The 27,987-nt window shown below is 35.6% G+C and overlaps 1 protein-coding gene across 5 annotated transcripts in view; it reads left to right on the top strand.

Annotated features, from left to right (window-relative positions):
• Window positions 1-27,987, top strand: part of CNTN1 (contactin 1) — a 362,253-nt gene that overhangs the window by 216,885 nt on the left and 117,381 nt on the right. For all 5 annotated transcript variants that reach the window (XM_060657920.3, XM_060657917.3, XM_060657918.3 and 2 more), the window contains 5 exons: window positions 1,223-1,347; window positions 2,024-2,141; window positions 8,239-8,389; window positions 14,042-14,169; window positions 14,468-14,643. In XM_060657920.3, coding sequence (XP_060513903.1) covers window positions 1,223-1,347; window positions 2,024-2,141; window positions 8,239-8,389; window positions 14,042-14,169; window positions 14,468-14,643 — 698 coding nt within the window. The remainder of the gene's footprint in view (window positions 1-1,222; window positions 1,348-2,023; window positions 2,142-8,238; window positions 8,390-14,041; window positions 14,170-14,467; window positions 14,644-27,987) is intronic.

The following is a 27,987-nucleotide window of genomic DNA, read 5'->3' on the forward strand; positions in this document are numbered from 1 at the left end:
CAGTTTTCTTTAGCTACCAGATCAGATGAAATGATGAAGCTGAAATTAATTTCACTAAAGCATGGATTTCACCAATTATAGCTCTTGTATGTGGTTTCTAATATTGAAAGAGTAATTATGTGATCAAGGCATTTTTTCTAATCCTACAGTAAAATGTGACAGTGGCCACTAGGTGAAAGGTACATCAAAAGGAGGACACCTGAGGAAGTGGAAAAAATTTTGATTCTTTATTCCAAAAGAAAATACTTAGTGTTGTACTCAATGAAGCCATAATTTAAAAAAAAAAATTTAATGTTTATTTATTTTTGAGAAAAAGAGAGTGAGCAGGGGAGGGGCAGAGAGAGAGGGAGACACAGAATCTGAAGCAGGCTCCAGGCTCTGAGCTGTCAGCACAGAGCCTGATATGGGGCTTGAACTCACAGACAACGAGATCATGACCTGAGCCAAAGTTGGACACTTGACCAACTGAGCTACCCAAGTGCCCCAAAACATAATTTTTTAAAAATGTTACAGGTGAGAATTTTTTTTAATTTTATTTTTTAATTTACATCCAAATTAGCATATAGTGCAACCATGATTTCAGGAGTAGATTCCTTAATGCCCCTTACCCATTTAGCTCATCCCCCCTCCTGCAGGAGAGAAATTTTTAATTTTTTAATATTTATTCATTTTTGAGAGAGAGAGAGAGTGAGACAGAGTGTGAGCAGGGGAGGAGCAGAGAGAGAAAGACACAGAATCTGAAGCAGGTACCAGGCTCCGAGCTCTGAGCTGTCAGCCCAGAACCTGATATGGAGCTTGAACTCACAAACCGTGGGATCATGACCTGAGCAGAAGGCAGATGCTTAACCAAGTGAGCAACCCAGTTGCCCCAAGACATAATTTTTTAAAACCTTAATTGTCATTTTGAAAGATTTAAGTTATAAGAAAAGGTAAATTACTGTAGTGTTACTCATGAATTAGCTTTCTAACAACACATGGTTCACATATAGGAAAATAATTATGAATTGATTATAGTTACTTCATGTTATAACAATGTAGGATAAAATTTACCTGAAGACCTATGGGGATGCAATTTCAATGGCTCTAACACTGGTTTTATGGCATATATAATATCTGATGTATTCTCCAGAAGAAGATCAACCAAATGTGACGTTTGCATTCTTGAGATTATTTTGAGTGTTGAGATTTGAGTCTGACACTTACAATGTTCTTTAACTTTCAGCGTTTCCTGAGTGGGTAGAACATATCAACGACACAGAGGTGGATATAGGCAGTGACCTCTATTGGCCTTGTGTGGCCACAGGGAAGCCCATCCCTACAATCCGATGGCTGAAAAATGGATACGCGGTATGTATGTTCAAGCGTTTTGCGGTTCTTGAGTCCATACTCAGGCACCATTTCCAGTGGTCCTCAGATAAATTTAGCAAGAGAATCAATAGAGTAAGGGTATCTTGGCCCTAAAATTAAATAATTAAATAAATAAATAAATAAATAAGTCTTCTAAAAAAGGCAAACAAGGAAGTGAACAATAAATTATCTTCTTTCAGTTTAAAACAACGTTTCTGCAATCTTATGTCTACCTTCTCTCTCTCTTCCTCTCTCTCCTTATTTTGCCCTTTGTTCCATATTTTGCCCTTCTTCCTACTTTTCCTTCTCCACTACCTGATATTGTCCTCTTTTTTTTGGCCACTATTTCCCTGACCCCACAGAAACAGAGGTAAGAGGGAAGGTTCTACCTTTAGCCCTGGGGACAAGTAGCAGCAGTGGGGCCCTTCTGTACCTTCCCTCTGTAATCTCCCAGCTGGGCCAAGAGGGAAAAAGTGGACTCCCAGCTCTGTAGGATGAATAGAACAAGAGCCACTGGGCATGGTAAGTGGGTTTTAAACCCTACCGTATCTGGCTTAGTTAACAGTGGGGGCAAAATATTGTACCTGAATGAAAAGGCAAACCAGCCCAGACCTAAATAAAAGCATTTCTGTTAAAGTTTATCAAGGAAATGTATTTTGCTTTGTCTTCTTTTCAGTATCATAAAGGGGAGTTGAGACTGTATGATGTGACTTTTGAAAATGCTGGCATGTACCAGTGCATAGCTGAAAACACACATGGAGCCATATATGCAAATGCGGAGTTGAAGATCTTGGGTCAGTATCATTTCTAGTTTCTGATAACATTCAGCAAGAAAGCGCCACATTAAACAATGATCATAAGGGTTTCTGCAGATCATATTTGATTGTATGTTGGATCACTAAAGGTGACAACTTTCAAAATGTGGTTTGGAACAGGATGATATTGTTGTTTTATTTCCCTTCTTTCACTGGAGAACAGTAAATAAGTTAGAGGCAGCATGGAGTACAATAATTTAAAAAAATGATTTACAGGTAAAGCAAACTTTACACACGCCAGTTTTTACAAGTCTTATTCTCTCCTATGTCTGGGCTGTTAAATACTTCCTGAAAATCACATTGTGGTGATTGATGCTTCCACAATGCATGTGACCCAGTCTCAGATGGATCTTCAGCACTTGCTAGTTATAGCAGTCTTTGGATCTCATATCCTACAATTGATATTTAAAATCCTCAGGACGTTCCTCAAGCTCTTTGCTCCACCCTGACTCCTTCTTTGGTATTGCTTTCTTACTCTGCCATAACAATTGAAACCCTTTGAAATAAAATATATCAATTTCCTATCCACATTCAAAAGTATGTAAATCTTTACTACATTTTCCCCTTCATGTTCTTCATCCAGAGGCATGAGTATCTCTCCTCTCTAAAACAGGCATACCTCGTCTCGTTTCATTGCATTTCACAGATACTGCGTTTTTACCAATTGAAGTTTATTGCAATCCTGCAGCGAGCAGGCATATTTCCAACAGCATTGGCTTACTTCATGTCTCTGTATTACATTTTGGTAATTTCACAATATTTAAAACTTTTTCATTATTATTATATTTGGTATGTTAATCTGTAGTCAGTGGTCTTTGATATTACTATTGAAACTGTTTTCAGGCACCATGAACCAGGCCCATATACGAGAGCAAACCTAATCAGTACATGTGTGTGTTCTGACTGCCCACATTCCTTCACCTCGAGCCTCCCTATTCTCTGAGACACAGCAATATTGAAATTAGGCCAGTCAATAAGTTTACAATGGCTTCTGGGTGTTCAAATGAAAGGAAGAGTCAGACATCTCTTACTTTCACCCAAAAGCTAGAAATGATTAAGCTTAATGAGGAAGGAATGTCAAAAGCTGAAATAGGCTGAAGGCTAGGTTTCTTGTGCTAACCAGTTAGCCAAGTTGTGCACGCAGAGGAAAAGTTCTTATGATTAGAAGTGCAGGTCTAGTGAGCACATGAATGATAAGAGAACAAAACAGCCTTATTGCTGATTTGAAGAAAGTTTTAGTGGTCTGAATAGAAGATCAGATCAGCCACATTATTCACTTAAGCCAGAGCCTAATCCAGAGCAAGGCTCTTACTCTCTTCAATTCTGTGAAGACTGAAAGAGGGGAGGAAGCTGCAGAAGAAAAGTTTAAAACTAGCTCAGGTTGGTTCATGAGGTTTAGAGTAGAGAAGAGAGGAAATGGCTTCACAGCTGACACTTTTGTTGGGGACTAATGTGGCTGGTGACTTTCAGTTGAAGCCAATGCACATTTGCCGTTCTGAGAATCCTACAGCCCTTAAGAATTATGCTAAATCTAATCTGTCTGTTCTCTGTAAAGGGAACAACAAAGACTGGATGACAGCACATCTGTTGACAACATGGTTTACTGAATATTTTAAGCCCTCTGTTGAGAACTACTTATCAGAAAAAAAAATTTCTTTCAAAATACTACTGCTCCTTGACAACACACCTGGTCACCCAAGAACTCTGATGGAGATGTACGTGAGATTAATGTTGTTTTCATGCCTACTAACACAACATCCATTCTGAGGCCCTTGAATCAAGGAGCAATTTCGACTTTCAAATTTTATTATTTAAGAACTGCATTTCATAAGGCTCTAGGTGTCACAGATGGTGATTTCTCGGATGTCTCTTGGCAAAGCAAATTGAAAAATCTCTGAAAAGGATTCACTATTCTGGATACCATAAAGAACTTTCATGATTCATGGGAAGATGCAAAATATGATCAACATGGGAAGGAGATGGGAAGAAGTTGATTCTAACCCTCAGGGATGACTTTGTGAGGTTCAAGACTTCAGTGGAGGAAGGAGCTGTAGATGTGGTGGAACTGCAAAGAGAACTAGAATTAGAAGTGGAGCCTGAGGATTTCACTGAATTCTTCTAATCTCATGATAAATCTTGAGCAGATGAAGAGTTGCTTCTTATGGATGAGCAAATAAAGTAGTTTCTTGAGGTGGAATATATTCCTGGTGAAGATGCTGTGAAGATTGTTGAAATGACAACAAAGGATTGAGAATATTACATCAACTTGGCTGATAAAGCATGGCTAGGTTTGAGAGGATTGGCTCCCATTTTGAAAGAAGTTCAGTGGTGAGTAAAATGCTGTCAAATGGCATCACATACCACAGAGAAATCTTTCATGAGAGGAAGAGTCAATCGATGGGGCAAGCCTCATTGTTGTCTTTTTTCAGAAATTTCCACAGATGCCCCCCCACCGCCAACCCTCAGCAACCATTACCCTGATCAGTCAGCAGCCATCAACATGGAGGCAAGACCCTCCACTAGCAAAAAGACTATGACTCGCTGAAAACTCATATGATGGTTAGCATTTTTTAGCAATAAAGTATTTTTAAATTAAGGTATGTACGTTGTTTATTTTCAGACATAACGCCATTTGCACAGCGAATAGGCTATAATATAGTGTAAATATAACTGTTATATGTATTGGGAAAGCAAAAAATTCATGTGACTCACTTGTGATTTTTGCTTTATTGGGGTGGTCTGGAACCTAACCTGGAATATCTCTGAGGTATGCCTGTAATCCCTTCACCTCTGCCCTATATTCATTTCTTTTCACTTACCCTGTACTTGATATGAACAGATATCTCTTCTCCATGTGCATATGTATGTTCATATCTTTCATGCTGCCTCTCCTTTTAATCATGTTTTATTCTTGAATTCTCTGCTTCTTTGGCTTTGGAGACTCCATGCTTTCATACCTCCCAGATTATTTCTTCTTGATCATTTTTATTTTTTCCTCTTTACCCCTTCCTCTGCTCAGTTAGAAATCTTGCTCTCAGATTCCATTCTTATGGTTTCATTCTATTCTGTAACCCACTTTTTTGTCATATTCTATATTATTATTCCCAAATTATTATTTTCAAATTTTTAGAAATCCTTGATAATTTCTTCTTCTTCCATTAACTATCATTGATTCTTTATATCACTGGCTCAGGTTTTTATCCTTAGCTCAATATAAAGCTTCCTAATAGGAATGTTCATCTGGTAACCTCACAGATAACCCAGACTTAGCATGTCTGAAGCTATAATCCTTATTTCTCACTCACCTTATCCTGAAAAATTCTGTTCTATAGAATGGCATAATTCATTACATCTTTTCTTTCTATCACATCTACTAAATTTCTCAATGTTACCCCATAAATCTCACATTCTCCTTACTTTCATTACAACTACTTTAATTAAGGCCTTACTGTAATATGTCCTTTTCATTTTATTTTAATTAGCTGTCATCAGCTTTAGTCATGTTATAAGTAATGAATCTAGATGAAGCCAGGCTTTGTCTTCTACAACTGATTACCAAAAAGATAAAGCAGTGACTATAAAGTGTGGCCTATTTTATTATTGCTACACCAAAGGGAAATTCTTTAAAATATTGCTATCAGGGGCGCCTGGGTGGCTCAGTCGGTTGGGTGTCTGACTTTGGCTCAGGTCATGATCTCATAGCTCTGTGGGTTCAAGCCCCACGTCGGGCTCTGTGCTGACGGCTCGGAACCTGGAGCCTGCTTCGGATTCTGTGTCTCCCTCTCTCTCTGCCCCTAACGACTCGCATTCTGTCTCTGTCTCTCTCAAAAATAAATAAATATTAAAAAAATTTTAAAAAATTGCTATCATTATAAATTAACACTAAAAAATATGAAAGAATATGAAAAACTAACTTTAAGAAGAGTTGAGGCCTTCTTAATTTTAATTTTCCCTGTCTCTTGTTATAATGCTGAAGATCATATTCCATTTATTCCCTCCAAGGTAAAAATTCTTTGCTGATATATTTAATCTACTTTATTTGGGTATCAAACAAACATTCAGGCTCAGGCTTCATACCATATTACTTTATTATGAAATACAATAAAATTGTTTTGACTCTTATACGAGATATGAGGTGACTTTGAATGTTTTTCCAAATGTTAGCTTTTTATTTTTTGTTAAAATTTATTTATTGTGCTATGTTACAAAATAATAAGAAAATTCAACAGCTCAGGATGAAAGATCTCTCCATATTCGAGCACAAAATTTATCAGTATTTTAATGGCTTTTATTAAACAAACTGCTTGAGTGTTTTCAGCCTTATAGTAATGTTTCTGGGCATCTTTATATTTGTTTGAATCAATTTTTGTTCATTAGCTTTAGAAACAATGCTTCTCTCTAGATATATTCCTTTGCTATCTAGGTAATTCATTTATTCACCCACCAAATATTTTTTGGGAACTTATTCTACACCAGATACTATTCTTTTTAATAGACACAATAAAGAATGATAGAAAAAAAAAATACATATCTTCTTAGTTTGGGGACAAATATTCCCTCATTTTCCCACTTCTAAAATATGTAGGAACATAGTTTGGATTCTTTCACTATAAATTCAAATACTGGATAAGTATGAAGTCATTTAAAGAACTATATGAAATCAACTTTTTTCATTAAAACTCAGACTCAGGAAAAATTCTAATTTTCTAAATGAATTTAGATTTTTAAAATATAATTCCATTAAACTTTCTTTCCTATTTGACAAGCAATATGTCACCCAGAATATTTATTAAGCCTGTACAAAATTCTACACACGGAGTTAGGTGTACAACACAAGTTCGTTGGTTACTTATTTGTTTATTGTCAGTTATAAAAACTCAGACCAAAAGAACAATGGGATAAACTAAATCCTTGCTATAAAAGTGTGTCCCACAGAGCAGCAACAGCAATAACAACACCTGAGAGCTTGTTAGAAGTGCTGAATCTCAGGTCCACACCAGGCCTACTTAATCAACATTTTACCAAGATCATCACATTATTTTGATGTACAAATAGAATTTGAGAGTCACAGGACTAGCAGATGACAAGCTAATATCTGGACAAAGATATACTTGGGCCTGGAAAAGCCTACAGAATGGACACAGTTACATACAGAGACTGGATGTATAGAAATAAATGGATGCCCCCTCCGCCAAGAATTCTGCTAGAATACAAGGAAATTGAGAAATGAGCCAGATGTGGGAGACCTAAAGAAAAATAGAGCACGTCATCACTGAAGTAACCATTTAAGAGGCTCTGTATCCTGTTTTTCGTAAGCTCTGTACTTTGACATAAGGAGAAACTATAGGTGGATCATGTACCCTTCAATTAATTGCATCCATCACTCCCATGGATGTTTGCAGGTAGGTCTGAAGGCAGACATATGTTCATTTTGGCATCAGAGTGTCCGCACACAGTTGGTGCTCAAGAAATGTTTGCATACTGAAGGGGGAATCATATTGTTTAATTAAAAGAGGATGCTGGCAAATCAGTAGGAAAAAGATTCAATTGTGAATCCTACCTGATACTGCCTATGGCATCTTTGGCAAATTATATAATCTTAATAGATATCAGTTCTCTCATTTGTACACTGGAGACAGGTCATTCAAAGTATGGTTGAGGGTATTAATTATGACCGTATGTCGATATTCATAATGATGCTCAATATAACTCCAGTCTTCCACCTAACTTCCTTTGTGCAATTAAGTCAAAATAATTAAATTGGATGTTACCTTCAAGGTAAATATGTATATAGCAATTGATTGTGACTAAAATCATAATAATTAATTCTGTTAACAGCAAGATTTATACATTTAAAATGGGTGAATTTTATAAGTAAAATATACCTCAGTTTAGTTACTAAGTAAAAAAATGTATGAATACTAGGTATGAAATATTTATGGTCATATCTGATAATATTTGGTGGGATTAATGTTTTCTGTTGATTATTAATCAAAAGAATAAAAGATGCTATAGAAGAAATGTTTTATTTTCCCTTTTTAGTGAAAGAGAAAAATAATCATTTGTTTCCTTTTAGCTTTGGCTCCAACTTTTGAAATGAATCCTATGAAGAAAAAGATCTTAGCTGCTAAGGGAGGAAGGGTCATAATTGAATGCAAACCTAAAGCAGCACCCAAGCCAAAATTCTCATGGAGTAAAGGGACAGAGTGGCTCGTCAATAGCAGCAGGTCAGTTCGGAAACTAGAAATCCAATTGCAATGAACTATTTGGCCAAGTTCATTTAAAGAGGACTTTAAAGAGGACTTATGTAAATGTTGGTTGTTCTAACTTTCCTCTGCAGGAGGCACTGTAATTCTAAGATAAACAAAAGTAAGAAATACTTACCCTTCACTCTTATTATCTGTGATAATCAAGGTTCAATTTTTAGGCTTCTGTAATTTATAAGAAATTTAGAAAATTGAGACTCAGGGATTTTTGGTAAATTGCCCAAGTCCTCAGGGGGGAAAAAATGAACAATGGGAAATAAAATAGGATCTCTGACTTACTTTTCCTGTAACAAGGGCTTCTGTATCCATTTATATTTGGTTTAGTTTTATGAAGTTAGCCCATTAAATATTTCAGTAGAAAAAATATAGAGGTACATTTCAAAGAATAAATCACCCCTTCCCATCTTTTAAAATAAATTGGAATTTCTCACCTTCCTAACAAGTAAACGATTACCAATGTTTTGGTAGCTTTAGGATAAAATATAAAGCATGTGACTTCATAATATTTATTTAAAAGCCACACTGAATGGTTTCTATAAATGTACTAGAAGAAGATAAGGTAATATTGAGTATGGAGAAAAGAAAGTCAGGATAGGAAATGGGATGTGAAAGTGGGGGAGAAAGAAATATTATAGGCAATGAAAGGAATATGTACAAAGGCCCTGAGGCAGAGAGTATAGGATGGTGAAGAATTTAAGAATTCTTAGGTTTCTGAGGTTTTCCCTTAGGAGAAAGTGGAGAAGAGTTTTAAGAGATAAGATATAGTAATCCAGCTCATCAATAATGTTTTCTAGGCTAGGGGGCTTGGACCCCATCTTTGAGTAACCAAATCTGTTAAAGACTTAAATAAAGGAGAAAAAGATGTACTTTTTGCATTCAAAAAGAATATTCTAGCAAAAGCACATAAGACAGATCTTATTCACAATAATAATTTAAAAAGTAGGTAAGATGGGTATTATTATCTCTATTTTGATGTATCCAAAGCCTGGAACAGTTAAAGTAAACTTTTGAAAGTATGTTGATAATCTCCAAACTGAAACTTCAACTTGGGTCATATTGACATGGAATGAACATATGCCAACACAGTTCTGTTATTAGGATGGCCACAAGTGTGGCTGTGTATGGGACAGAGATCGAGATGGGGGTGGGGGGTGGTAGGGAGTACACAGGGTCAGTAGTTATTTCCACAAGCACGTTAACTTTTAAAATGAATAGATTTGACTAAGATTTATTAAGACCTTAGCAAAATGATGCTAGCAGAATCAGTGTTAAAGGAAGAATTAATTTGTTCAATTTTCTGCCGAAACAATGATCAGACAGTGAGCAATGCAGAGACTGTGACCAAAGGCTCAGTCCCTTATCTAGGTACTTAGTTACCCCTGCAATAAACTTGTGGCACAGCATCCCCCTCAGCCTCCCCACCCCTGCCACTAACTTTCTCCCCTAAATGAAAAAAATCTTGCTCCGATTCTGTTGAGGACCAATGTCATGAGCCTTTCTGACCAAGGATTTCTCAGAACCTGGTTTCATGGCCTTGTTTTTCCTAAATATCAGTATGTGTTCAAAAAAGGAAAAGAAAAAGGATATTTTCCTAGATATCAACATGTGTTCTAGCTCCTAAAATCTTACCATTTTAATCTTGTCAGAATATTTTTAGTCTTTGAATCAAGTTGTATTACTTCTTGACAGAAGACTCTATAAATCCAATTTTTGCTCACTGCTTTAATCCATTAATTTTTCAGATTATAAGCATGATTTTATAATAGATACAGTATTTTACATAAAAATAAAGTTCAATGTGGTAAGATAGTATGCATTAAGAAAAATTCAACTAATAAATTGGTTTTAGAGAAATAAAACATTTCTGTTTAAAAATAATATTCAAGGAGCACCTGAATAACTGTCTTTCAGCATAACTGTAATCTCATTCTGATTAATAAACCACAGAAAATGGTTCCACATTACAGTTAGCCACACTTGATTAGTGGCTTGTAAAATGGTTTATGTGATATTTCCTATCAGTAGAGAAGAAACATAAATCTTGATAAATTATAATTAGGTTCTCAATTGTATGATTTTACTTGGAGCTAAATGATATACAGTTTACAACAGAATTTATTTGTAGTTGTTTATTTCATATTTAATGGACTGCTATCAGCTCTAAAGTGATCTTTATCTGAGCCATTTATGTGAGAGCAACTCCAAAATTCTTTTCTTCTCTAGAGTTAGTATTCTTTAGCAATTAACAAGTAAAATGAAGGTTATCCTGGGGTAATTTTGGCAAAAGTGAGTGACTAATTTATTAAAGACCAAGTAGTTCCTAGTTTATTGGACTGCTTATCCATATCAGATTATCTGAAAATAAGGATAAGATCACTAGAGTTTAATCTGCATTGATTTAAGAATGGGGACCATTAGGGGCTCCTGGGTGGCTCAGTCAGTTAAGGGTCCGACTCTTGGTTTCGACTCGGGTTTCATGAGTTTGAACCCTGCATCAGGCTCTGAGTTGGAAGTGCAGAGTTGCTTGGGATTCTCTCTCTCTCTCTCTCTCTCTGCTGCTGCTCTCTCTCTCTCTGCTGCTGCTCTCTCTCTCTCTGCTTCTGCTCTCTCTCTCTCCCCTTCTGTCTCTGCCCCTCCCATACTCATGCTGTCTCTGTTAAAATAAATAAATAAACCAAAAATGTATTAAAAAAATAGGGACCATTATTAGAGAAAAATCAAGTTAACTTACCATGGTAATCCTTACCAAAAATTAATTTTAGTGTCACGAAATAAGTGCCTGAAATAATAGGTGAAATGAGTGACATAAAGAAGAATATACTTTGGATATACTAAAGGTTAACTGAGAGCTAATGTGAGAAAACAGAATAATAGTGTGGATTCTAGAAAGAATGATTGCTGTTGTTCTTTCCATTGCATATTGGCTATAATTTTCATAGCTTCATTTGCAAAATAATTAAATGATAGTGCAGTGGAACATTGGCTAAGGGCTCACATTAGATTTTAGTGAAAAAAAGTGTGGCACATTAATGTTGGTCCTTGTTAATATGATTCTGGAGAAGCAGGTGCCAATATAGGAGTAAGTATTCAGGAGATTTATTAATGGCAGTGCCTACATGGGAAAATAGAGAGGGCACTGGGTAGAGGTTTGGACAACCATCTGACCAAGATGCAGGACTGATTCCAGATGAAGGAGAAAGGGAAGGCAGGAAGGAAGGCCCAAGGAAATGACTCAGATTTCAGGGCAGATCTGAGTATGGTGAGGCCACTGGAGAGTCCTCCAGCTCAAACTGCCCCTAAGAATCTGATGTCTCCTAGAAACAGGTCTGCCTTTACATTCCTCTCAGGTTGTCATTGGCTGAGACCAGCCTTTGGAAAGTATAGCCTTGGCTCATACACAGTGATGGATTTCTGAGTGCAACAGCTGTGTGGATCCGTTATACTTCTTACAGTGGAGAACTTAGAGGCACATGCCAAAGCTTCTGCAGTACCAAATAGGTACTTTTAAGGTTATATTATTTTGAAACTACAGTTTCTCTTCAAGGAAAAGAAAGTATTCTGAAATAAATTTAAGTTGGAACGGGATAAAGAGGCAAAAGGAAACCTTGGAATGTATTATTGGTGGAATTTTTTGGCATTTTCTTATGTGGAAATGAATTAAGAAAATTTGGCATTTTCTCAATAAGGTAGATATATGGTGTTTTTCCTTTATCAAGCTCCGCCCTTAAGGTGGAATAGATGGATAATTGTCGGCATGTGCTCTACCAAGCTTCAGAGATAAATTAAGGTTTTTGGAATGGTACATTCAGGAAAGTGAAAATCTAATGATAGGCAATTCGATATTGAATCAAAATGCAAAATATTATATAGCATAGTAAAGTTTTTTTTAAAATTTTTTTAACGTTTATTTATTTTTGAGACAGAGAGAGAAAGAGCATGAACGGGGGAGGATCAGAGAGAGGGAGACACAGAATCTGAAACAGGCTCCAGGCTCTGAGCTGTCAGCACAGAGCCCGACGCGGGGCTCGAACTCATGGACCGCGAGATCATGACCTGAGCCGAAGTCGGCCGCTTAACCGACTGAGCCACCCAGGCGCCCCTAAAGTTTTTAAATAAATATACAAGTTAAATACAATATAGTTATATATAATGAGTTTTTATAGTCTCTAGTCTCTAAGGAAGAGGCAGACAGAGGGAATAGATTTAGGTTGCTAGTATGAAAGATTTAGGTTCCATTGAAAGAAGAATTTCCTAAATATTAATCTGTTACAGAAGCTGTTAATAAGGAAGGTTTTAGAATATCCTCCTTTAAACATTACTAAAAAATATTTTTGCCTTCCTCTGTAGCTGTGGAAATGATAGTCTGTGCTAAATTTAAAGTCTGAGTTGAATAGGGGCACATGTTGCCCCAATGTTTATAGCAGCACTTTCAACAATAGCCAAATTATGGAAAGAGCCTAAATGTCCATCAACTGACGAATGGATAAAGAAGATGTGGTATACATATATGATGGAATACTACTTGGCAATGAGAAAGAATGAAATCTGGCCATTTGCAGCAACATGGATGGAACTGGAGGGTATTATGCTAAGTGAAATAAGCCAGGCAGAGAAAGACAGATACCATATGTCTTCACTCATATGCGGATCCTGAGAAACTTAACAGAAGATGGGGGGAGAGGGGAAGGTGGAAAAAAGTTACAGAGAGGGAGGCAGCCAAACCATAAGAGACTCTTAAGGACTGAACAACTGAAGGTTGATGGGGATTGGGGGAGAGGGGAAAGTGGGTGATGGGCATGGAGGAGGGCACTTAATAAGATGAGCACTGGGTGTTGTATGGAAACCAATTTGACAATAAATTATATATATATATATGAGTCCAATGAATGAATGAATGAATGAATAGACAGATATATTACCTGCTGGAGACAGGGCCACAAGCAAAGCAGATAAAAAATTCCTGGCATGGAAATGTTACCATCTATTGGAAGGATAGATTAATAAGTAACTGAAGTGTGTGTGACGGCATGAATATTAGGAGAGAAAATCTTAGAGGAGGGATGGGTTGGAGAGGGTGCCTGGACAGCAGCGGTGACATATGCATGCATGCAATGCTAACTAGAATTATTAAGCAAAGCTTTGTTGAAGGTTCCAATGTGCAAAAGCTTTGAGATTGCCCAGGGACTAAAAGGGCAATCAAAGGACTGTGTCTCTTACTATGAGTGAGATGGAAAATCACTGGAGGGAGCTGAGCTGCAGAGTGATCTCACTGAGCGGAAGAGTGACATGGTGTGACTTATGTCACTTATGTCTTCATGTCTGACTGACGTGTGGAAAAGAGACTAGAGACAGGCAAGGATAGAAGCAGGAGGCCGGTTAGAGACTACTGCAGTAGTCCAAGAAAAAGATGAAGATGGATTTCTAAAGCAATTGGTCAATGCTGGAAAAAATAGTGTAAACAAAGGCTAGAATGTTTCATCTTTAGAAAATGTTACTGTCGAGTAATTTGTATAAATTGTAACGATCAAAAGATAGTGTTTGTAATCTAAGACAGAATAGTAAAATGTTTATTAAATTAGTTTTGTGAAGAATGTGTTTCTCTCATTTGAATAGAATACTCGTTTGGGAAGACGGCAGCTTGGAAATAAATAACATTACAAGAAATGATGGAGGTATCTATACATGCTTTGCAGAAAATAATAGAGGGAGGGCTAATAACACTGGCACTCTTGTTATTACAGGTAAGAAACCATTTGATCAATATTAATTTTTTCTAGTTTCATAGTACTTAGTTTCTAATATAGTATAAGACATGATTCACAAAGACAGTCCATGTATTGATAAGTTTCCATTTCAAAAGCCTATTGGGCAAATCTCTTGCTTAATGAAATTGTTCCTAGAATTTGAATCTGAAAACATCTTTCTCCCTTTGTTCAGAGAAATAAAAATGTAGTACCTTTTATTCTTTGAAACTGCCAGATAATATGATATCTAATGTTTTCTTGAATTGTGCTTCATTCTTTTTTTTCCAATGTGTAGATCCCACGCGAATTATATTGGCCCCAATTAATGCTGATATTACTGTTGGAGAAAATGCTACCATGCAGTGTGCTGCGTCCTTTGATCCCGCCCTGGATCTCACATTTATTTGGTCCTTCAATGGCTATGTGATCGATTTTAACAAAGAGAACATTCATTACCAGCGGAATTTTATGGTATGTGTTTTAAGTTTCATCTTATTAACATTCCATTGACCCCTATGTGTCTGCACTGCAACTCCTTTTACTCTAATCATTCATATGAGACTGAAAAACAAGCAAAAAAAAAAAAAAAAAAGAAAAAAAGAAAAAGAAAAAAAAGCTTTTCATGGTTTACTTATATTACCTGTAGCACTCTTGAACCTTTTCAAAAATGGCTTGCTGTAAGTATTCTGGTAGAGATATTAATCAATACATATTCATTGGGCTTTAGGTTCATTTTTCCTTTCATTACAATATCATTTTGATATTGCTGTGTACTATACTTCATTGTATCTGTACTCTTGGTTGTAGTGCCTTCATAATAATTTTAAATAAGGTAAGAGCATAGAGCTTATCCTTTGTTATAATGATGACTTTAAGGCATTTCTCTTATTCTTTGAGGGTAAGAAATAGGCAAAATATGTATATGGGAGGGTTTGAGCAAATAGTCACGTGATTTTTAGAAGGGTTAAATGGCTGTATTTTAAGAATAGGAAATCATACATGACACTAGTCCTATAAGTACAAATAGTGGTGTCCCTGTGTAGAAATAAAGAAAATAAAGGGAAAGGACTGGTAAGTAATGCAGGAATACTGACTTGCATAGGAACATCGCTGGTGCAAGATAGGACTGTCTATGTTACAGCGAACAGTTGACCCTTGAACCACATGGGGTCTGAACTGCTAGGTCCAATTACACGTGGATGTTTTCAATAAGTACAGTACATAAATGTATTTTCTCTTCCTTATGATTTTCTTCATAACATTTTCTTTTCTCTAGCTTGCTTTATAATAGGAATACAGTATATGATACATACAACATACAAAATATGTGTTAATTGACCGTTTAACTATTACTAAAGTTTCTGGTCAATGGACGGCTCTTAGTAGTTAAGTTTTTGGGGAGTCAAAGCTATAATGGATTTTCAACTGTGCAGGGGTTTAGTGCCCCCAACCCCCGTATTGTTCAAGGGTCAGTTATATATAAAAGATAAATTGGCCACTGTTCCTGTCTGCTCCTAGAAATGCTATTGTTAAGGAACCTAAAAACCTCTTTAGAACATATGCTTAGTGAAGAAAACTAATTTTAATTTTAGAAGTTAATTATCAATATATAAGTAAAAGTTTGAATTAACTCCATGGAATATGTGGGATTTTTAAAGTCCTATGAAATCTTAAGATTGATATGTACATATAATAGCATGCTTTCAAATTGTCTAGTTTTAAAAAAAATTCTAGAACTTTACACTTTAAAAAGCCAAACAAGCATTCAACCAGGTTGAGTGAGACTGATTTTAACTAGATGAAAACATTTCTTCTTAAATTCTTATTAGATAGATTCATAAAACTACTATCAATGCAATAATCAGTATGTATGCTTTCTACAAATTAACTGCAAATCTAACAGCTCTAGCTATGAGAGAAATTTACTGTAAACCTGCTGATTGTCTTTCATTTTCAGAACAAAACTTACACTTTAGAAAATAACAACAGGGAACTATTTTAACATTATACTCCTTATATGATATCTCTCCTTATGTTTCTGAAAAATATTTTGGTATGCGTACTCATACCTGTTCCCAATATGAGTAAAATTAGCACTGATATCTTTAGTAATTTCTTCAAATTGTGTTTGATTTTGCAAGTAAGGTGAATGCTACTCAGTTTTCACTCATTTTAACAGGAAAAAATGAGCTAAACAAATATCTTACTTAAAAGAAAAAGACTTTTGAATTTGCTGGAACTTCATACATGGAGTTTCTTTATGTACTTTAAAATGATAGTTACATTATGTTTGTTGATGTAAATAAATATTTCAAAAAAAAGAAAGGAATAAAGGAGAAAAGGAAGGAAAAGAGACAGGGAGAAGAAGGAAAGGAGAAAGGAAAAAAGGAAAAAGAGCCTGGTAGCTTAAAAAGAGAGGAAAATAAAGAAATAACTGGAATAATAGTTAAGAAATAAATAATAAAATGGATCATAAAAACATAAAAGACTTTGGTCATTACTTACTGGACTCCTTTTGCAGATGACAGCCACAGAAGTTCATGTGCTTGTCCCTCAGCTAATCCAGAGCACAACTCACTGCAGGCCACGCTTTGCCTCACCAACTCTGCTTCAGCTTTATTCCACCAAGTGATAACCACTGGTAGAACACATATTCACTAGCTAAATATGTAACTTAATTGAGTAAAAATATCAAATACACATTTGGAGCACATTAGATGGACAGGCCGATTCAGTTCTCTAAATAATTAAAAAAAACCTAGGTAAGAAATTTATTTTAAAATAAATTATTAAATTTAATTCTGTCTTTTGAACCTAAGACCTATAAAACCTTCCCTTGCATCTTCCTTCTCTTTTAAAGCCAACTTCAAAGTCAGACTTCACTGCTAAATGTACAACACGAAGTTTGAGTAAAAACACCATATGTGTTTGATCCACCTCTTGGTAGATCATGCTAATGACTGGAATTGCTGCTGGATGCATTGACAGACCACGTCAGAAGGAGTGGCCCTTCCTACCTCAAGCGTAGTGAGGGAATACAAAGGAAGGGACATTGCTGACTGCGTTTGTTGATTATTCAAATTGCATGGGCAAATATGTCAGTACATCATTTCTGGGGGGGCCTTAAATAATGTGTTGATATTTTATTTGATTCTGGCAGCATTTTAATTAGTGAATATCATTTTTGTTCATTTAACATATTGTACTGGGCACATACCAAAAGCAGGAACAGATATAGACACTAGGGTGAATAAAACACTGAATAAGATAAACACAGGCACTGATCCAAAATAAATTACAGGCACCCTGTGAGTTTAAAATTCAAATGTAAATGTTTCCATAGCTATCAAAACCGATGTCATCATCATCATTCGTTTAAATAAATTTAATTGCTAAAAATTAATATCAGAAGTCCTAATTAATGAAGAATGAATATGTAAACCAGAATTTAAGGTTTTCATTTCCAGAAACTAAGTTTGTATTTTCCAATTTAGTTTCAATGAGAAATTTTATTCAATGTCAAATCAATGACGATGCTTTGATTTTAGCTTGCTATTCTCAACTTTGACCACAATGTGGCAACCTTGCATAAGTTTTCAAATTTCACAGCCTGGAATAATTGGGACTTGAAGGTTTATGAAATTAAACAAATACATTTTCCCATACTTAGGTCTAATATATGCGATTATAGGTAATTAAAAAATTTTATACTTTATATTTTTTCAATTATATTCATATAATTATCAGGAAAAAAGTATATTTTCAAGAGGTGCATTTCTTTTTTTAAGTTCATTTTTATTTTGAGAGAGGGAGGGGGAGGTGCAGAGAGAGAGAGGGAGAGAATCCCAAACATGCTTCGTGCTGTCAGTGCAGAGCCCCATGCAGGGCTGTATCTCAGGGACCATAAGATCATGACCTGAGTGGAAATCAAGAGTAGGTCACTTAACAGACTGACCACCCAGGCTCCCCAAGGTGCATTTCTTTTAAGAATTTATAGTGAGCTCGCAAAAAAAGTAAAAATTACATCGCCATTACATTTAATGATCCTGCTTCATGCAAAACTCTTTTGAATTGATTATTAAAATATATATAGATATAGATATAGATATAGATATAGATATAGATATAGATATAGATATATAGATACTAATTTTAAAGCTGTGTGGAAACACTTCATACTGATTATAGAAAAAATAACAAATATATAATTTACCTGCTATGTCATTTATTCTTTCATTCCATAAAGAGTCACTCAGCATTATATTATTATATAATCAGGTTCAGTAAATGTTTCATTTGAACTTATGCATAGAAGGATATTAAGAATTATATATATGAATCATAAATTTTAAAAATTGAAGCTTGGATACAATAAGCTTATAAGCAGTTTATCTGGCATTCTTTTATTCTATCAAAGCTTTGTGACAAATAAATAAATTTTTCAAGCCCAACTATAAAATGGCTTTTATTTTTATTTTCCAGTTAAATAGCTGCTTACTGCCTTAGAGTAAGTATAAAGGGCAGAGTCATTTCACTTATCAATTTAATTTATATTCCCTTTTGTTCTTGAAAGGACTTAAAACTATCCACCAAAAAAACAAAAAAAAACCTATTTAATATACCATTTTATGTTTCTCCCACGGTGGTGTCTGATCTGGGGAAGTTACTTTTTTTCAATAACCATCTAAGTTTTGACATCTACTTTGAGTCATTTTCTTTCAAATATTTGACAACGCCTTCCTGTCCGAGCCATTATCTTAGTTAACCGCATGAGTTGGAACTTTCCAATTCTAGGTATTGCCACTCTAATATCTTCTTCCTGTTCCTCTTAATACAAATAAATGTTAAAATTGAAATTTGGCAATAAGTTATTACGTATATGTTTTGAATTCATAAATAGCATCTGAATTGTTCAGAGGCTCTGCCACAACCAGTCCTGGGGTCTAGGCTTCATTTTGTCACTTCTTATTGTGTGACCCTGAGCCAGTGATTAAACCTCTCTAAACTTTCAGATTTCCATCTCTGTAAAATTTTATTAATAATTCACTTACTTGATTCAGGTTGCTTCACTGGGCTTGTGAAACTGGTGCTTCCTAGTATTTTGTGATGATTCCGTGAAAGAATGCCTACAAAGCACTTGACACAAGTTCTGGCAGATTGTAAGCAGTTATTAATACTCTGCATAGAGGGCAATCATTCCGCACAGAAATTTCCAGAGGGTTTTGCTACATAGTTTTTTTCAGCTTACAGATCTCAATTTTTCATACTTTAATTCTTGCACTCCTGCTGCACTGGATACTTAATCTGAAACAAAAAGTTCTAGCTATTTCCTTGTTGAGGGAATGGTTAACATTTATTGAGTGCTTCCTGTTTGGCCAGCATTGGGTTAAATGTTTTTCATGTGTTTCTCCATTGATCTTCATAGCAATCCTCTAGGAAACATATATTATTGTGATTTTTCTTAACTTTCAAAGTGAAGAAACCGAGGATCAGAAAGGTTGAGTAACTTGTCCAAAGTCCTCATACCACTTGTTGGTGACAGGGAGGATTTGAAACCAAGGTGCTCTGACTGCAGACCCCGTGGCCTTCACCACTTCGGATTCTCATCCACTGGTTAATACCCACCTCCCATTGTTCAAAGCACTATAAGGCAGTGCTGTTCAACTCCCAATTTATTCTATCATTGTGTTAAATGAACCTTTTTACATTCACTCAGGTTTATCCAAATTACTTCACTTTCCCTATACTATTAGGAAACTTTGCAATACATTGTAAATCAAGTCTACATGGTTTCTGGTGGTCTTTGTAGTTGTAGGCAATTCTTTCTGATCTCCTTTAGGAAGATAGGTGTAGTGCGTGTTTGCAGGTGTGTGGGTGTGCATTTGTTCTGCTTGTATATACAACATCATTCAAAACACAGGAGGACAGACTTCTTACCCTCAGGTTTTCCTTTTAAAAGAAAATATTAATTATACTGAACATGTAACATCATGGTGCTTAACTTTAAGACCTATGTGTTCCATACTAGAATATGTTATGAATTTGAACAGAAATTTTGCTTCTGCATATCCAAAGGTAGAGGGGCGGAGGAGGAGAGGGAGAGAGAGAAGGAAGGAATGACAATAAAAATGTTATTGGTTCTCTGTTACTGCTCAGCAAGAAGGTGACGATTGTCCAGAATTGGGGGGTAAAGGTTGCAGGAGAAAAGGAAGGTTGGGCCATCATCCAGGCAAGGACTGCATTAGAGCAGAAGACCAGCAGGCACCGCAAGATGATGCAAGCCCTGAAGTGGTGGTTCTAAACTGGGAACGATTTTCCTCCCCAGGGGACTTTGGCCATTTGTGGAGACAATTTGGGTTGTCACCACTATGGGGAGGAGGGAGAAGGGCTATGTATTATGGGCATCTGTTTAGCACAGGTGTTGCTAAACATCCTATAATGCTGAGGACATTCCCTCACAACAGAGAATTATCTGGTCCACATTGTCAGTAGTGCCAAGATTGAGAAACTACTGTCAAGGGAGATGAAAAGGGAGACTTAGACATAAAGGGAGTGCCCACGGAAGGGTTTTAAGCATGATGTGTTGGAGAAGTTATATTATTTCGAGCAGATGAGAGTGCTTAGGACAAAAGAAAAATTATAAGAGACTGGCTAAAACATTTTCCAAAATAGTATGAGTGGTAGAGGATGATAGATTTCATGTGTTTTTTGAACTTAAGACTTACATTTTGACAGGCAGTGGGAGAGAGAAGGAAATGCGTAAAACATATATAGTCCCCTAACATAGTTTTGTGACCCCGACAAAACTCAAAGTCATTCTATCTGTTGCCAAATCCTTTCTCTGCTCTTATGAGTAATTAATTGATAAGCATTAGAACATTCTGATAAACTGATGGAGTACTCTGTTATATTTCACGCTGTCTAAGCATTTAACATTATTGACCGTCCTTTCACTACCCTAATAAACCTTTACTTACACCTAACTGTTGTCTTTTATTTGCCATTTTCTACCAGTAAACATGGAGGTGGGTTTTCATGCTCACTAGACATGTCTATACATGTTCTGGCTTCTTTTAGAACATTATACTTCCTGTGTAGAGACCATGTCAGCTAAGGTTATTCTGTAGCATAACACCCCATAGTCTGGTCCTTAGTGAGCATTTGTTGATGGCAATGCTAAGTAAGTGGAAATAAGAACATAGAGCAACAAGTCTTTGTTCTTCAGAAATGTCTTGGCTTAGAAAATGTCCAGAAATATATTCAAAGTTAAAGTCCCCTTTGTTTTACATAGAACTCCTTGCATACTTAAGCATCACGGCAGTTATTATTCTGGCAAAATATGATAAGTATTTAGATAAAAAGAGGAAGAAATAAACATGTAGCCCTTCGGTGTCTTAAGAATTTTATAATTTTTACATTGTGGACTTTGATGTTTTATTTATATCACACCAGCAGTACACTATTTTGTCATTAGCTGGCATATTCCAAAAATTCTATCTAATTTTTTTCATTTTGTTTTTAAGAACATAATAGTATCTAAAGATCTGGAGTGTTTTTTCTGGTTTTGCCTTTGACAGAGTTCTATGTCCTTGATCAAAACAGTCACTCTGAGCCTTAGGCTTTTCATCTATTATATAAGGAGGTTAGTCCACATCAGAAGTTTTAAAATAACAACAACAACAACAACAACAACAACAACAACAACAACAACTTTTTAGCAGCAAAATCCTTTTTGCAAAGAGAATTTAATCAGAAGCCCAATAAATAAAAGACAAGAATCCCAATAAATAAAAGACAAGAACCTCACAAGAAGGTGAGGTTGTTGTCCCACAAAACTTCCCATATGATCCCTTTCTTCTACCAAGTGATCCTTGAAGATCTTAAGAACCGTAAGGCTAATGGGAACTGATGTGAAACCATACAAATTAATATCCAAGCTTACTTTCAACTGCAGGGGCACTTGGATGGCTTAGCCAGTTGAGCTCTGATTCTTGATTTAGGCTCAGGTCATGATCCCAGGGTCATGGGATCGAGTCCCACATTGGGCTCTGCGCTAAGCATGGGGCCTGCTTAAGATTCTCTCTCTTCCCCACTGCCCTTCTCCCTCATTCACCTGCTCTCTCTTAAAAAAAAAAGTGAAAATATTAAGTGTTTAAAAAAAGAAACAAAACAAAAAAATAAATAAAATTGTCCAAATGATCAAAACTGGACACTTCAGCCATCAAAATAACCAAATTTAAAGATATTCAATATTTACATTGACTCTGTAAATAATTGGTTACCTTAGTAATAATCCTAGACCACTTCCCTAATTTAAGTCTTTATGATATTATTTCATTTTCATAATATTTTTAAGTCATATCTTTAAAAAAATTTCCACATTAAATCTTAATGCTGAAGCATTGCATACAATAACACTTGAATATTAGGTAATATTAGGAAATTGGTGTTATGTTACATGTGAAAATGCTTTTGCAATTATGTAAGATAATAACCATTTTTGGAGATTCAATCTAATATTTTGAGGAATGAAAATGTGATAATATCAGTTATTCATTTTTCAAATACTCAAAAAGATGGACACGTTGTATATATAGAGACAAGGAAAGACAGAGCTAGCTAGCTACTAATTAGGTAAAGCAAGTATGGTAAATTTACAATTATCGAATCAAATGGTTGGTATACAGGTGACCATGGTAGTATTCTATTTTCTCATGTTTGGACCTTTAAATAAGTTAAGAACTTAACAAATAATTATATAAAATAATAGCATTGTATTCTTTCTGCTATGAGAAGATACCCATTTTTACCTGCAAAACTGTGAACTTAAATCCCATTGTCTGATTCATAGAGTAGAATTTTGGAAACAGTTTAACACCAGTAATGAGTGTTAACTGTGGAGACTTCCACAAGCCCCTCAACTTAAAATCTCAAATTCCTTTTCCTTAAAATGGAAATATAAATAGTATCTCCCTGAGTATAATAAAAGCTACATAAGAAAAGGTATGTAAATGTATATACGTAAAGCATATTGCCAGACATTTAAATGTCACTTAATAAATTAAATCAGATATTCCAAGGAGTTCAGGAATAGTAGCCACAGTGGCAGCAGCAATAATGCAATTAACAGGTGCAGTTTCTTTTTTTTTTCAATTTTTTTTTAACGTTTATTTATTTTTGAGACAGAGAGAGACAGAGCATGAACGGGGGAGGGTCAGAGAGAGAGGGAGACACAGAATCGGAAGCAGGCTCCAGGCCCTGAGCCATCAGCCCAGAGCCCGACGCGGGGCTCGACGCGGGGCTCGAACTCACGGACTCACAGACCGTGAGATCGTGACCTGAGCTGAAGTCGGACGCTTAACCGACTGAGCCACCCAGGCGCCCCAACAGGTGCAGTTTTAATAGTAGGATTAGTAGCAGCAGAAGTGTTCTATCAGCAGCAATTCTATTCCATCACTACTGCCAATAGTAGTGGCTTTAGTTATAGCAGTATTGTGTCCTCTTCCCTGAAATGTGACTAAGAATAGTATCTGTCTCACAGACTTGCTGTTAAGAGCAAGTGAGTCTGAACACATAGAATATTTATTTATAATAGTGTCTGACACCTATGGAACCCTAACTAAGGCTGTAAATTGTGTTGGTGATAGTGATATTGAAGTTTATAGTTGCAGTGATACATCTGCTATAGTTATGCCTCTTTTAATCTAACAAGCCAAAACTAAAAAGAGAATTTCTTTAATCTCTCATAGATATAGCATGTATCAAACATGTTTAATAGCTTTTGCTTCTAAGTTTCTAGAACATTCTCTTTAAGGGATATTCTTTCCTTCAACCTTCTGTATCTGCCCCTTCCTTCTGCATTTCAATGGAACAAAATAGATGTTTTCATTGATATTTAGCCATTTTCATTGATATATATATATAGCCTTTATCTAGACCTTGTATGCACCATACAACCTATTTCTTTGTTCATGATGATTAATTCAATTTACATCTTAGTAATTCAGATTCATTTATACTGCAGAGATGAATTTGTAGATTTAGCTCACGGGGGAGGGGGAAGGGGGGAAGGGGGGAAGGGGCATTTATATTTTGGAAGTCTTTTGATTTAAATTTGGGAAATTTCTAAGTGGTAAACCACATATACACTTTGGAACATCCCTGAGCTGTGCTATCACAATTTCCAGTATGTGATTCAACTCTCCTCACATGAAGGGAAGCATTTTGTAATTCAGCCAAGCTGTGGTTTTTTTAGTGAAAATATAGAGAGCATTCGTATCTAATTTGTGGCTAGAATGTGCTGAGGTCCATGATCTTTACTTGCTTTGTAAGCGTTCTGCTGACCACTGAGAACCTCGGCTTCTCTTGAGGTATGGAAAGAGCTATTACCATTTATAAAACTTCAGGAAAGCTCTTATACATACACAACTATATTGGAAATGATATAGTATATTTTCCCTTGCTTTCCTTCTTGAGACATTCCAGTACCACACCTTTACCAAATATAGAGCAAACGAAAATAAATGTTAAAATCCCTTATTATTATAAGTATAAGGTAATGATATACAAGAAGTCTGTCATTACCTACCTAAGTCCTAATGTTTAAAACTTGCTGACATTTAAGTTACTTTAGCATTAAACTTTTATAATAGTTTTAATTAAAACTTTTAAAGAGTTTATTCTAAAATAGTATATATTTAATATAATGTTAAGACATAAAATAGTTTGCAGTTTTCATTACATGTGAAAAGTATAAAAATCATGCCACATTATTTCTCTGAGAATAAAATAACTGAATATGTAAACAGCAATATGTTTCAAACTGAGAGTCTGGAGGAAAAAGCCATTTTATTAAGAAAAAAGAATATTAGGTATACAGAATACAAATTTTTTACTAAAGGCAATTATGGTGTCACAACTTGTTTATTTGTACATTATTTTTCTGCCCTCAATTTTTTATTCTGAGGTTGAATGAAAACATTTAATATTTCTGAAGTGTTGTTTTTTTTTTTTTAATTCCAGTCTAATCACATGGCTCATTGAAATAGTGTGAGTTTAGCAACAGGATTAGCTTTCATCTAACATAGGAATCAAACAGGGTAGTGAGTTCACATAATGAAAGCATATAATAGAACTGCTTTTTATTTTTTATGCACACATTAGTTTTCTCAAATATACCTTATTATCTTATGTCATAATAACTTAAAAAGATTTTACTTAATATCCTTCCATTACTGAATATTTAGTATTACAGTACCGTGCTGTTAAGAATGTGAAAGCACATTGAAGCCGTATGCTTTACAAATATATAATGTTTAAATTAGATTATTTTATTATAATTTTATTTTTTCTCACTAGAAAATTACTCATGGGGGAAGGGGAAGGAAGGAATGGGCATTTATATTTTGCAGGTCTTTTGATTTAGGTTTGGGAAATTTCTAAGTGGTAAACCACATATACACTTTGGCTAATGTGCCATAATGGCCCGTATGATAGCTCAAGAAAAATTTATTACTACCTTCACTATACACACACATTTATTCTCTCCTTACCTCAAATATTTTTTAAAAAGTATTTATAAATAATACCATAGTATTTCTTTATCTCCTTTCTCAGAAGAATTCTGTTTAGTAAGGCACTATGAGGAACTAGGCCAACTACAAAAGGGTACGGTTTCCAAGACCATCTTCACTTCTTAAATGAACTACAAGTTCCAGGGGTTGCCAAAACCACCCTCAGTTTTGATTTGCTGGAAGGGACTCACAGAACTTCCCGAATGCTATTATACTTATCGTCACAGTTTGTTATAGGAATACAAGTTAAAATCAGCCAATGGAAGAAGTGCGTAGGGCAGAGTCCAGGAAAAATACGAAATACAAAACTTCCATTGTTCTCTCTCTGTACAAGAGAGAGTCAAGATGCTTTACTTTATCAGCCTACGTGTGTGGCGATGTGCACAGAGTGTTGCCAATCAGGGTAGCTCACCTGAGCTTTAGTATCCAGAGATTTTACTGGAGCTTAACCATGTAGGCATGTTTGATTGACCATATGGTTAATGTCAGTCTTAAGATTGGACTGATACCACATGACCAAAGCCACTGCCTAAGTCACTAGACAGTGTTAGACCCTAAGTCTAAAAGTATACAGGTGTCTCTAACACCCACTCTAAATCATGTTGTTAGTCTATCCAGTATCATCCAAGACACCCAGACAGAAAAAGACGGTATAGATTACCTTCCAGAGGCTGAGAAAATAACAGACCTCTCTTCCGACAAGGCCAGATTCTTTTTTTTTTTTAATTTTTTTTTAACGTTTATTTATTTTTGAGACAGAGAGACAGAGCATGAACAGGGGAGGGGCAGAGAGAGAGGGAGACACAGAATCCAAAACAGGCTCCAGGCTCTGAGCTGTCAGCACAGAGCCTGACGCGGGGCTCGAACTCACAGACCGTGAGATCATGACCTGAGCCGAAGTCGGACGCTTAACCGACCAAGCCACCCAGGTGCCCCAAGGCCAGATTCTTTATAGCACATATAAGTGGTTGGAAAACTCAGAGGTTTCCATTCTTATATGTTAACTGCATTTTTTTTCTATAAATTTGCATGTTAGTGCTAAAACTTTATTTCCTAATAAAATTAGTTTGAAATATATTATTATATATATTTGCTCTCATGTATGTGGATAGCAATAGTTGTTCTTAATTTGGTTATTTTATCTTATAATATTATTATCTTACCTGAAAAAGTCATACAAAATTACTAAAAGAATTTAATAAAAACATTTTACATAATATTTATTAACTCATTTGTGTAATATTTGTTGAATTTCCCCTGTATGTCAGATATAATTAATTTGTATATAATAATAAATACGATCTAGTCCCTCCCTCAAAAAATTATCATGTCTCAGTAGAAGACAGCTTTGTACATATATAACATAAGGATGCAATGATGAACAAAACAGGCATGTTTTCTCCTCACATAAAACCTATAGTCCTCCAGGAAGACCAACTTTAATCATACAGTTGTACAAATATTTTATTGCAGTTGAGATGTATTATATGACATAAGGTAAAAGGTGCTGTGACAAAATATAACAAGAGAAAATGGAAAGTTTTGCTTGAGGAAATGAAGTGGTATTGGTGAGTGGAGAGTGTTACTTAGGTGAATGAGGGAGATCACATTCCAGGAGAGGAAACACTATGAAGAACCAGAGATGGGAGAGAACAAGATGCATTTAAGGGCCTAAAAAGGGAACGTTCTCCTGGAGAGCAGAGTAAGTGAAATGGGGGCACTAGGTAAGCTGCAATATTGGACAGACTCTAGAAAATGGTACCAGATTGGTCATTATAACACATATAGGTTTTATTCCAGGAAGAGGAACATTTTTAAAGCTTTCAGTAAGTTGTATTATTACAAAGAGGGGTGATTTGATCACACTTGCATTTTAAAAAGGTCACTCTGGGTACCAAGTAGAGAAGAGAATAGAGTAGAATAAGGATGGAGGTTGTGGTCTAATAGGTCATAGTAGTTCAGTGAGAGATGTGGGTAGCTTAGAAAAAGAAAGAGACAGTGGTAATGGGAGGAATGGATAAATTCAAGAATTTATGATTGAATTATAAGGAAGTTGAAGAAGAGGGTTGAAAATGCCCTCAAAGTTTCTGAAAAGTGCGTTGTCCTAGATGATTGGAAATTGAGTGTGTAGGAAAGCTCAAATGCTATTAGAAGTCAAATAAAATAAGTTGAAGAGGTGGGAACCAGATTAAAATGAATTGAGGATTAAGAGATTTTTTAAAAATGGGGGAAAAAACCTAAG

Source organism: Panthera onca, chromosome B4 (genome assembly GCF_046562875.1).
Source record: "Panthera onca isolate mPanOnc1 chromosome B4, mPanOnc1 haplotype 2, whole genome shotgun sequence".
In the NCBI taxonomy this organism is placed as follows: domain Eukaryota; kingdom Metazoa; phylum Chordata; class Mammalia; order Carnivora; family Felidae; genus Panthera; species Panthera onca.